This window comes from Lipophrys pholis, assembly GCF_963383615.2.
Source record: "Lipophrys pholis genome assembly, chromosome: 8".
Taxonomy (NCBI): domain Eukaryota; kingdom Metazoa; phylum Chordata; class Actinopteri; order Blenniiformes; family Blenniidae; genus Lipophrys; species Lipophrys pholis.
Genome location: NC_137630.1, coordinates 22,048,779 through 22,061,444, shown reverse-complemented (window position 1 = coordinate 22,061,444; position 12,666 = coordinate 22,048,779). Strand labels below are relative to the sequence as shown.

Below are 12,666 nucleotides of genomic sequence, written 5' to 3'. Positions count from 1 at the left end.
TGGACTTACAAAGGGAAGCGTAACAAAAAGTGAGGTTTTTGATGAAATTCATAGAGTCAGAAATAAAAAATAAACCGTTTTCTGCTTAGTTGAGTTGTATACATGTGAACATGAACTGAATGAATAAGTGTAATATAAAGAATAATCCATGATGTGTGATGTGGTTATTTCTTAAATGAGCAACCACATTGTGAGACAGTCCATCAATTTCAGCTCCTATAATTTACCAAGTTGTTTAGTCTGCAATATGAGCACAACCAAAATCTCTGTGTATAAAATCGTCTGTTTGTTACCATGAATTTATTGACAGCAGGTATTATAAAGCCATCAGTATGCTCTGCTTATGATTTATGAGTCAACCACACAGGCTGAATCCTAAAGGAAATCTATTCATTTTATTACCATGCACAACCTTCATATGGCTTCAGAATAAACACTGAGATAACATGCTGTCTGTGTTTCCATGTGTGCTGTGCTTTTCAATGTTGAACCTTCCGGAATCAGGAGGTGTTTAGCATTGCAGACCCCATTCAGCCTGCTGTCTAAAGCGAGGTTGCTATGAAACAGCTCCAGCTTCTGTCCTGAGCTATAGATTAAAGGGATGGCAGATGAGATATGTGCAGCTGTATAGGAGTTCTCAGTAGCATGTTCACAGGAGATGAAAGGGCCTTTGTACGCATCAAGCTCGTGTAATCCTCAATGGAGTCTGTTTTTGGATATTTACAGCATATGTCAGACACATGTTGCTTCCACCATTCTATCTACCCAGGAAAGCATGGCGACAACCATACACATTCAACCTCTGCTTTTAAATATGTTTTACTACATTGGAGTGCTATTTTTCCTAATTGCTCACACAACTAGCAACGTATTCTTTAATTGACCCTTTAAATCAAAGTTTTAAAAAGATGCGCTATGTTGGAAATTCCAGATTACCTGATCCTACTCTAAATGTGTAATGTATTCTTTTCTGAGAAAATACAAACTAGACCATCATATGCCCTGAATACATTGCTTCATGTAATTATGTTTGCAAGTGTGCTCCTATTTATTAAATCCAGACAAAAAAAAAAACGTATACAAAAGTGGAGCTGCTCACAAATTGTTTTACCCTGAAGGCAAGATTAAAAATAAAAGCATCAACGTCACATTAAATTTGAATGTCAGAAGATGTGCGCTCACTCATTTTTCACTTATAAATACTTGGATGGGGCAATGGACATGTGACAGGATAAAACACGTGGACGAGTGCCGTAGTAGATGTGCAAAGCTTTCATCATTCTTCAGTCCAGCCCGTGCAAACATTTTGATATTGATTAGCCGTAACAGCATTGTACTTTGAACTTTTACAAGGCTTCACTGCTTGTTTGGTCTTAACGTCAATGAGATGTTACGTCTATGCTCATTAAAAATATAAAATGCTCAGAACAAACTCGTGTGAGGCAGAGAGGCAATAAACCATTCCACCACAATGGCTTATGTACCATGAGATGTACATGAGTAAATGTTTTAATTACATTCATATGATGCCCAAAACAGGAAGGCAAACTTGGTAGCTGATACTGTCAAAAAGAAAAGTCAGGAATATTACATTACTTGCAACTAACATGGTAAAGAGTAAGGTTTATTTGAAATAACATTAAAAAAAAAGCAGTGAACTATATCATTATAGTTAAATACAGTGTTGGACAAGTTACTAAAAAATACTAGTTGTAACTCTGTGAATTTACTTTATTGGTTACTTATTAGGTATGTCTGAACAGTGTGTGTTTAGTTGTATTGCTGTGAATCGGAGCTGTGAGTACTCTGTGGTTAGTTGAATCCAGGGGAGGGGCAGACTTAAAAGCTGGCATGCAGAATTTTGGCATCACAGCAGTATATTCATGATTGACTTGAAGAAGCTGCAAAAAAACAGCTGAGATGAACTGCCAACGTACAGTCAGCTCTCATAAAGGTATGCCAAGATTTTTTCTCGGGGCTGTCAATACATGACAAGTCGCCTTAAGCTGCAGATCAAAGTGAGACAGCAGCTTTGATCTGTCCCCCCATTGCACATGATAGTGTAAAATGCTTTTTGCAACCTCCAATTAACTATATAATCACAGTAATATGTGTTACTGTACCATGCTGATGTTATGAGATATGTATCATAGTTGAGCGCTGCAAAATTTTTGCTCTGGAAAAGTTTGATTGGCTCAGAACTGGAGTATGTGCGCCGCACGGCTATCTCCAATTCCTCCTAATCGCATGTATGTATGTGTGCGTGAGTGTTTTACATCATTGAAGCAGAAGGGGAATCATGAATATTCATTTCTGCAACCAATCAATGGATGATCTTTGAAAGAAGTGGCCGTGCATACTCTGCCTGTGTTAAGCACAAGCCTGACTCCCCATATATCTAACTCAAAGTGTCTGATAGTGTCATCACCGCCGAGGCAAAGATGTATATTTAATTATGTAAAAGAAATTCAATTCTTTTCTCAACACTTACGTTATATAAAAATTGGCAATCAGTCAAATTTGTGAAAAAGTGATCCATTGATATTTTCATGTTTATAACCACAAAAGACTTCAACGGAAGTTTTATGTGCATGTGTAAATGTTTAAAATGAACAAGTTCTTTTATTAATCAAAACTATAGTATCAGACTCACTATAAATCTATTTTCAATGAGGTTGTTAACGTCTGAAAACTACAGGTCATTTTAAAACATGAAATAGCCCTGATCAATATCCAATGTGCCTCCATCACAAACGTCATAAAGAAGCACACACAGAGCACTTGTGAATTGATTAACCACCATGTTTGTGTATTACAGGGACAAAAAAAGGCATTAATAGCATGTTATAAATACATTTTTTATACCTCCCTGGAGAGACGGATTTTCTTCTGTCAGCACCTCGATATTCAATTTGTGCAGTCTTACTTTTTACAGGATCTTTAAAAAGAGAAGTAGCCTTGCCTGAATGGAACTCAGATTGATCTCTACAGTATCAATAAGGTCCCCTTCAACCATGCTATAGTCTCACTTTTTATCAGTTATATGAATATGGAACAGTAAAAACCACGGGGGCAAAAGGCAGGACATCGCACATCAGATTTATTGCATGTTATGTTCAGATTGTTGAAGGCAACCTAAAGAAAACCTGCCCAGGCAAAGGGAGAACTTGCAAAAAGACATAAGGATAGAATAAATCCCCATGTTTTCTTGCTTTTCAGTACTGTGCTACGATTTTCCAGTTTTCCAGTAAAGCTATCCGTCCATCCGTCCATGTTCTGCTACTGTCCTGCTGCATCAATTAAAGTTACAAGAGGCCTGAACCAATCCAAGACAACTTTTGTAAACCAATCGAGAATAACTGTCTCATAATCCGTGACGATAACACCTTTTGCCTGTTGTCTTCAAGAAGCATACTGTTTGTAATGATAATAATAATAATGGCGTACATACTGTATGATTCCCCTGGAGGCTGAAGGTGTGTGTAACAACCACATAAATATAAAACTGATTACCAGTAGATCTTATATGGGCCATTCATACCAACCAATGAATCCAAGCGGGTGATTTTGGATTCAAGCTTAACCGTTTACAGTCAGTTGATTTTAATTTGCACAAATTTAGTTTTGAGAATAACAATGTTGACTCGATGTTGGTCAAAATGAAAAGTATTTCCAGCAGTTCATTCTATGTGAAGGCACAGAATGAGATTACGTTTCAGGACATTTTGTAAACAGTTGACAAAGCATTTTCAGTAAAATAATGATTCTGAGCCTCGCTGGCGGTACAGCAGGATGAGTCTATAACTCTGTAAAAAAAAAAAATAAGGGTGACTGGGACTATAAATGTCTGCACCAAATTCACTGCAGTAAATTTCTGAAATGCTTCAGTCTGCTCCACTTGAGTGCACAAACCCACCAGCAGAAGGAGAACAAGACCGTTCAAGCATCACCACAGGAACAGATAAAAATAAATGAAATAAACTCTAAAGATTTATCTCACAGAGCACTTTTGTTAGTTTTTATCTGTTTTGTTGGTTTTTTTTTTACTTTTTAAAAGCGTGCTATCCTTTGATCCAGGGATGCAGACAGTACAAAGACACATTTGACTGATGAAAGCACTGCAGGTTGATTCGCTTTCTATTAGGCTTCTCACAGTCGGCGCTTAATCCTGGCAGACAGATACATTTTACCGCCTGCATCATCCTTATTGCAGCTCCCTGTCCCTGTCCTTACATGACAATCACTGCTGTCATTGTTAATCTGCTCCTGGTCCCCTGAAATTTGATGTGCCGTGTCGTACCTCGGCTGATGAAAATATATGAGTCCTGTTCTCGTACCATCGTAGTTTTACAGCAGTGGTGTTTAAAAATATTGTGTTGTACTGTAAGCAGCTGTGAGTGTTTGCCTTTTGAGGGTTAACTCACAGCTTATTCTTAATCAATTATATGTGTTTATTTGGACGGCCAAAGTAAGAGAAATATGATAAAGCCAAAAGTTATTGATTGAGGTTGTTTTGGAACAATAAAGGATTATCTGACTTGACAACCACTGAATCTTGTTTGCTTCAATATGGTACTTCTCCCAAAGGAAATTATGAGATCACATTTATTTCAAAGCAAAGCTAATCACATTACCACATATGTAGAGAGCACTTCTTGATTGATTGCTGAGCATATAATTAAATAATTGATGGTACTGAGCAGAATGACCTAAAAGGCAAATTGATGCAGGAGAACAAAAAACCTTGTGCTTGCCTGCTGCATCTCTAAAAATGTGTGCAGATTAATTAACAAGTACTTTGCTTAATCAGGGCATCTTTGTTTCTGAGGTCTGGATATATTAATGTCTAATTTTAACCATAACAGACTTTTTCACTCTGCCATATGCTCTATTAGGGATTATATTATATAGTTTTGTATCTAGAAAACATTTTATAGATAGTTTGTTGATTTAAAAAACCAATAAACATATGGTTACAAAACATTATTAGGAATATTAAGTGGTATTGTAGTATTGTTGTGATTTTTTTTTAGCTGTGTTCTCAGCATTGTGTGAGTCAATCTAATGACTGATTGACTTCTCAAGGTCAGCTGAAGTTGTTTTAATCTGAGTTTCAGCTCTTCTTTACAAATTTTATTTTTAAACTAATGACGGCAAGAAAGAGCACAAACAAAGCAGGACAAACCAGCAGCATGTAAACAGCAGCAGACAGAGCTTATAAAGGTAAGCTGGTGTTTATTTGAGGCTGCTGATGCATGACAGCTACTCTGTGGATACAACCTGATGTTAATGATCCTCAGAGTGAGAGAAGCACTCAGTTGGTGCACGATTAATGAGGAGCTCCTCCCCCAGCAAACAGGGGTTTAGTGGAATAGTAACAGCTGCTATTTACTGGAGATAACAGCTTCCCATAGAGTTAATTCCAGCCTGGGTCATTAAACAGCACCACTGCACCTCTTCAACAGTTTACATTTCTAATACGACTTAATAGTTACAAGTCACTATATATGTTGATGTGATAGTATTTCATGAAGGCATTTGTTGCTGGCAAAGGTATTACAGTAAAACAGATTACTTTGTAATGCTCTGTTTTTAATAATAGTCGAAAAGTTCATGTTATTCACGGTAAATGGGTCACAAAATATATTTTACATAACCAACAACAGTGGTGTGTAATTGAGAATCACACACACACACACACACACACACACACGCACACACACACACACACACACACACTAATAATAGTAATAATAATAATAATAATAATAATAATAATAATATGAGTTATAATATATATAAAATAATATGAGATTCTCAAAAGCGAAGGTAAATCAGGATCTACAGCAATAACCTCTACTTGAGTTTACTTGAATTTGATTTTAATGAAAAAGTTGCACTGAGTAAAAAAAACACACACGCACACACACACACACACACACACACACACACACACACACACACACACACACACACACACACACACACACACACACACACACACACACACACACACACACACACACACACACACACACACACTCTGACCTGACAGTGCAGTCAGAGCTGAGGCTCCAGTGGGCTCATGGGTAGTGAGAGTTGAACTCTCACCTGGCTCGGCCTTGGACTTGGCGGGGGCCTCGTCCTGACGCTGGGGGCAGATGGTCTTCCTCTCAGAGTCAGCCGTCAGCTGTTCACAGCCACAGATGAGGGACTTAGTGCGTCGATGAGGACTCACAGGGAAACACACACACACAGACACACTCTGAAACTCCTGACAAAACTCCTGACTCCTCTCTCCCCCTTGGCTTCATGGTGATTTAATGATTGAAAACTACCAGTGAGGACAACTTCTGTTTCTGTTCTGAAGTTCACCTTCACCATGTGAAGCTATGCGTCTCTCAAGGTAAGCTTGTTATTACTCCTTTATTTCATATCCTTATTTGGGAGGTTCTGATTTATTCCTGTAAATTCTCATTGAAATGCACTCTGTTAAAATCTTTAAAGTTATATAGATAATCAAACAGACGCTTTTCAGAATTATCCTTTATTTATGACTGAATTGAACAAAACATTCACAAACTAATATAAAAGGAGTTATTGGAATAGCTTTTTCATCTTACTACAGCTTGTTGAGCAATTTCTTTTTCCAATATTATTATCATTCAGCTGTGTATTTTTTGGTCTGTTAGAAAGTGTTTTCATGTTTCACCCTCACCTCTATAGGAGGACGTGGGGCTGATAGGAGGATCACTCACCTGTTAAAGCTTCTCTAATTCCATTTGCTGACCGTGAGATCTGCCTGAGCTGCTTACACTGTCTTTACAGTAATGCGAACTGCAGCCGGACCGTTTTACTATGAGCCCAGATAAGAGGAGTCTGTAAATATGAGTCATGCTTCTGTGCAGTTAGACATTTTGTGTCTGCAGGAGTTAAACATTTCCTCTGATTTGTTTTGGTTTGTAATGTGAAACTGTACCCAAACAACCAAAAGTAAGTGTAGTTACTTTCTGAGCGGGTTCATATACATACTTTCCTCCATTTCACGGTCCAATAATGAATATTCAACTTGGTACAAATACAACTGTAGTTATTCTATTATTTCTTCAGAAATAATACTGAATGAGTGTTTTAATTTTGGTATAATAAGGATGTTTCAATGCTAATTCAAGTATGCTGAGATTATCTAGAAAAGTAGTTGTACTGCTACTTTTAGTGTGTTTCATTACCCGATAGCAGTCTGTTTTTGTTATATTGTCCAGTAAACAGATGTTGGGAACAATACGTCTGAATAACGATGGCACCAGGTCATTTCCTCATCTGCATCCTGTTCTTGAACAAAACACAGAGTCAGAGGGGATCTCCAGTTTCCTTCTCTTGTTCCTGAGCAGGGAATTACAAGTGGGTTATAAACCACTTCCAGCAATATTTTCACCTAAACAAGAACTAATGGGTCTCTTGAAAGTGTCACATGTTCAATTGAATGGCGGTCATATTTCACAGGAATGTTTCCCGGAATGGTTTTAGACTGACAGGAAACCAGAGCTGTGTGTTTCACGCTGTGAGAGTTTTTAAAAACAGCGTTGTCTTTTTGCAGGTGCACAACAGGAAGCTGTTTAGCTCACGTTCCTGGTTCAGGAGTTTCCTCTTTGCCTGGACGCCGCACGCAGGATGTTCCAGTTCCATCCCTTTAGCGGACGAAGCAGATTCACGTCCGAAGCAGCTGCACAGCAACAGAAGTAATAATCCCGCAAGATGGAAGTCCCGCGTCTCTATGTTACCGAGGAGCCCGGGGCTGGCTTAACCGAAGTGGACATATGTACATTTGAGATTAATATGAAGTATGAAGTCATCCAAACAATTGTCTGCTCCGTTTGCCTCTCGTTCGGCCTCATCTACTGCTTTTTCGGTATGTATCATGATGGGGTTCATTGTGGGGGCCGCCTAATGCTGAGGCCTTTCAATATCCTATATTCTGATATTTGTATTTGTTGATAAGCGCTATCTAGTGCTATCCAATCCAGATCCTGCGTGTCGACTCCCCTGCGGGTGTCAGATCCCCGCCTGTTCCCACACACACATAATATTAAGTGACTCATTCTCAGACTTTCTGCTGACACATTCAGATGTGTCGGCACGTGAAGGCCTGCAGAGCAGTGACCTTCCAGGACCAGAATCGGGCCCCACTGCCTTAAACCGTGACAGGTGCGTGCAGGCTGCCAGGGGTTTAGTGTGGATCAGCCACTCAGAGCTGGAGGGGGGCAGATGGGTGGTGCTGTGTCAGAATCTGACAGAGGCAGCACATTTGAAGTGCCACCTGTTGGAATGACATCTGTGACACCTCACTGATGTCAGAGTGTTAAACCAGAGGATAGAAAGTTCATCAGGGCTCCGACGGTGAGCTCCTGTTTCTCTACCTGTTGGTAAAATGTTATATATACTTTACTAAAAAGGTTTAAATTTAGAGTGTAAAAACTGAGTTGTTACAGGTTTTTCTAGCTGCATTTGAGAAGAAATATATTTTTTGCAATATTGCATGCAAACTCAATGAAAAGACATGGACATTGCAAGTTACTGACATTTGTAAAATGATTATCAGTTTTAAAATTCTTCTTCTTCTTCTTCTTTTTTTTTAATTATTGCAACAAAAAAAGGACTTTGGAAAGCATCTGTTGTGTAAACGTGTCGCTCAGTTAGACCGGGATCAGTTATGTGCACATTGTTGTATTATTGTATTGTTGCTGTGTTAACCTATAGAGTTTGTAATTAGTGAAAGCAAGATGCTCTATAATCTGGAGGTTTTCACGTACTGAAAGAAACAGATTGCACGCCAACATGCACAGAGCAGCAGACGGGTCTTATGAAGTTCAGCTGAAGTGATGCTAATGAGTCCCGATGGTTGCAGGATAATGTTAATGTTATTTACAGCTGGCATCTCTCATGTTGATGTCAGGAGGCTTAAAGTGATGCTCGTCCTAAACAGGAGTTTGATGGAATAGTAACAGCGTGTGACCACTCTAGAAACTTGATTCAGAATCAACAACAAACTCATAAAAACTTAAGTAACTGTTTCTGATTTAATCATTTCATACCAATAATCAGCTCCTTACTTGTACCTGTCAAAAGTATCTGTGTCACAGTAAATGTTTCGTAATGTGTTCTTCACAACACTGAAGTATTCATCAGTGTGTTTGATGAATTTTGATTTTTAAAGTAACTTTCAGCTCTTTAAATTTTTAATCTCCAAAAGTAACCCTAAAAATGCCTTCCAAGATGCACTCGGTGTTTGAAAAGGAACACTTGCATTAGTTTTATGTGCTTAAGTGTGTCTTTTTCTTTTTATATATTTCCAATCAAGCGTATTACTGGGATCAAGTCATGTTTCCCCAAAGGCAAATGGATAAAACATCACTTACATCATTAGGATAGGAAATCAAATAGGTTTTCAATATAAAAGCATTCACAATTGTGTGTGCGTGTGTGTGTGTGTGTGTGTGTGTGTGTGTGTGTGTGTGTGTGTGTGTGTGTGTGTGTGTGTGTGTGTGTGTGTGTGTGTGTGTGTGTGTGTGTGTGTGTGTGTGTGTGTGTTGGACAGAGCTAGTTCTGTAAGTATTGGAGTTTGCATGTTCTCACTGTTCATGCATCGGTTTCCTCCCAAAACTTCACAAAACTGCAAATCATAAAACATCACATTTTAACTTTTAACATTTCCCCTTAAAATGATGATGTGTAGCTTCCAACTTGTTTATCATTTCTCTTCCAGGATACCGCTGCTTCCGGATGGTCATGTTCTTCTCAGGGTTCCTCTTTGCGTCGGGCAGCGTGCTCCTCTTATACTACAAGGAGCCTTCACTCAACACACATTTTGGGATGGAGACGAAGGCGGGCATCGGCCTGGGCATGGGTGTGCTGTGCGGGCTGATGACCATGCTGGTGTCCACCATGGGACTCCTCCTCAGCGGGCTCCAGCTGGGCAGCCTGCTCTCCCTCTCTGTCCTGGTGGTCGTGGCTCAGTTTCACAGCCTCACCCCAGTCTGGGTGCCTCTCAGCGTCGTCCTGGCCGTCAGCATCGTTGCAGCTGTCATCATTCTTCAGTGGCAGAAACTGTTCAGCATCGTCTACATGTCTGTGTTTGGAGCCGCCATGGTGACGCTGTGCGTGGACTACCTGGTGGGGACGTTCATGCTGCCGGATCAGGTGTACGACCTGTTCTGTGAAGTTGAGCCTCGACCTCTCTGCTGGTATAACTGGGCGATTGGCGGGATCTGTCCTGTTCTGAGCCTCGTCAGCGTGCCGGTGCAGTGGTGGTTCACAGCCAAAGGGGTGTCACACAGAGAAGGTCAGTTTCACTCAGTCTGCAACTTCTGACGCTTTCTCTCTTATTTCTTGGCTTGTTGTTGTGAAGATTCACAACCTTTTTCCTCTTTGGTGAATCTCTTTATGACTTTATGGTCTTTATTTCATGGATCGTTCACTTCATTTTAAATGAATGTTTTCTGTGGTGATTCAAGTCCAGGCAATAACTGCTTGAGGCAGTAATAAGATCTGAGGTTTTTTCATTAACTCTATGAGATTTTCTGAAAAAGTCTTCACATATTGCTGTGTATCAATAAGTCTCCCCACATTCATGAGAAAACATTCTTTCTCCACACACCAGCAATGTTTTTAAAGCAACACTTCCAGCATGCAGAACAGTTTCCCTGAGCCAGTCTGGCTCTAAGGTGTCTAGTTTAGAGATTTTCTCAGCCTGCGGCAGTCTGTTCCTGTGCACAGTTTCAGAGATTGTCTCCCCTGAAAGTCTCTCATCAGTATTTTTTCATCCAGAGTCTCAGAAACTTTTAGTTCCATACCTCTGCCAGGTCTTTGCTGTACTATTTGGCTCTCTTTCACTCTTTAACTTCCTGCTCAGCTGTTCAGGGGAGAAAGTCTAGACTCACTATTTTCTATAAAAAAAACTTCAGTCAACCTGATTTACCATCTCAACCATCCCCAGCTGAGGCGTGCTATACTCCCCATATTTGATTGTTAAAAACAGCATTTTATTTTTGTTCTGTCAAGAAAAGAAAAAACAATTATTTGTGTTTTATATCAAATGCAATAGTTATCTTCCCCAAAAATGTATCTAAGATCAGGTAATTTTGAAAATACAATACTCTGTATAAAGGAAAATGTACGTTTATAGGTCTAGAAATTAATACTAGAAATCTAGAAAGTCACTTGATGTTTATGTAAAAAAAGGAAAAATGTCAAATGTAAAGAAATTAGATTTTCTTTTTATTCTCCTACAGTGGATGTTAAAGGGTTCGTTTTCATGGTGGTGTTTCTCACTCCAGGTTTTCATTCACTGTTTAATAACTCAGTTATACCCTGTCATTGGTTTGTGACAAACGGCTCTTTCTCAAGTGAATTATTTTGATTTTTCCTCCGGTGGGAACTCAAACCCTTTGTGAACTCTCTGTTCAGACTGTAAATTGTTAGATAACTTTCTGAATTCCCAAGTTTTACAAGCGTTGAGCATGATACATTTGAAGTACAGCATTGCACAATAGTGCAGTTATTATCTTTTATATAAGTAGAAGAAAAAGGCTGTGTTTGAAAACTTCATGCTCTGTTATACCATGACTGCAAAACAAAATTATAATTTCACAGTGGACTAAGATTTTTACCCTTTTATCGTTGGAATAGAACCCGTCTGTGATGCTCATTGTAAATTGTCTCTCTTTCTTTTTGAATGTGTTCAGCTGATTTTACAAAGCAGAGAAGAAATACCAAGAAGTGCAGATATAAAGAGACGCGCAGGAGACATCCACCACACCGTCGGCGCAGGCCTCCTCCTCTGAAGCGCTATGCAGGGGACGTCCTGGCACCGGTCAGTGTCTGACATTGAAATGTGTCACCCAGCATCAGCTTTATTTCTCCAGGGGCAAACTCCATACCTCGTGGACTGTATATTTTCATCTTCAAAACATTGTGTATTGAGTTTGTCCTGTGAAATAACAGCGTGCCTTCCTCCTGTTGTTGTTCCAGAGTTACCTCCAGAGCCTTCAGGAGCGTCAGATAGGGACGGGCTCCTCCACCAGCAGCGTCAGCACCGTCACACACACTCTGATCGACTTTGACTTTGAGACGGGCTCCATGGTGCCTCTGACCGCTGCCTCTCCGGTCTTCTCTGTGTGATCCAACGCAGCGTTGAGTGACTGCACACTGAACCTACCTTGAGGTGTCTATTGGACCAAAATGTCTTGTTTTTTTTCTATTTTTCACCTCCTCCGAAACAATTCCCATCGTCTTCTAGTTCGAGTCTTCTTTGTCGGATAATTTTCTCAGATGCTCTGAGATTATCTTCCCAATGACAACCAGAATTTGTGACGCATGCAGGATCATGATGACCACACAACAGCAAACCAACATTCCAGTCTCCAGTTATTCCTTCCATGTCTTTGGATTTGTAGATTTCAGATGTGTTTAGATTTGTTTGCAGTTATACTTTCAAGCCAAACACTGATGGAATCATATCAGCATTTGCAATACAATTGAGAACTTGCATATAAAGGTGGTATCTTGGACAATTAACCAATAAAACATTGACTTCATATCACAGTCTGGTATTATGAGGTTTGTTGATTACTGCTCTATTTGTATGGTATTGAAAATTTGACCAAGTCT

At 39.5% G+C, this 12,666-nt stretch overlaps 1 protein-coding gene across 1 annotated transcript; it reads left to right on the top strand.

The window, feature by feature from the left end:
- The first annotated feature begins 6,076 nt into the window (after positions 1-6,076).
- LOC308113499 (transmembrane protein 198-like) lies at positions 6,077-12,599 on the top strand. The gene is made up of 5 exons (XM_080469852.1): positions 6,077-6,406; positions 7,598-7,909; positions 9,764-10,339; positions 11,742-11,869; positions 12,028-12,599. The coding sequence occupies exons 2-5, from the start codon at positions 7,756-7,758 to the stop codon at positions 12,175-12,177; spliced, it is 1,008 nt and encodes a 335-aa protein (XP_080325978.1). The 5' UTR covers positions 6,077-6,406; positions 7,598-7,755; the 3' UTR covers positions 12,178-12,599.
- Positions 12,600-12,666: the final 67 nt, after the last annotated feature.

Coding starts and splice junctions, on each gene's coding strand:
- LOC308113499 (XM_080469852.1), top strand. CDS start 7,756: ATGGAAGTCCCGCGTCTCTATGTTACCGAGGAGCCCGGGGCTGGCTTA. Junction 7,910..9,763: donor CCTCATCTACTGCTTTTTCG/GTATGTATCATG, acceptor TTTCTCTTCCAG/GATACCGCTGCTTCCGGATG. Junction 11,870..12,027: donor CAGGGGACGTCCTGGCACCG/GTCAGTGTCTGA, acceptor TTGTTGTTCCAG/AGTTACCTCCAGAGCCTTCA.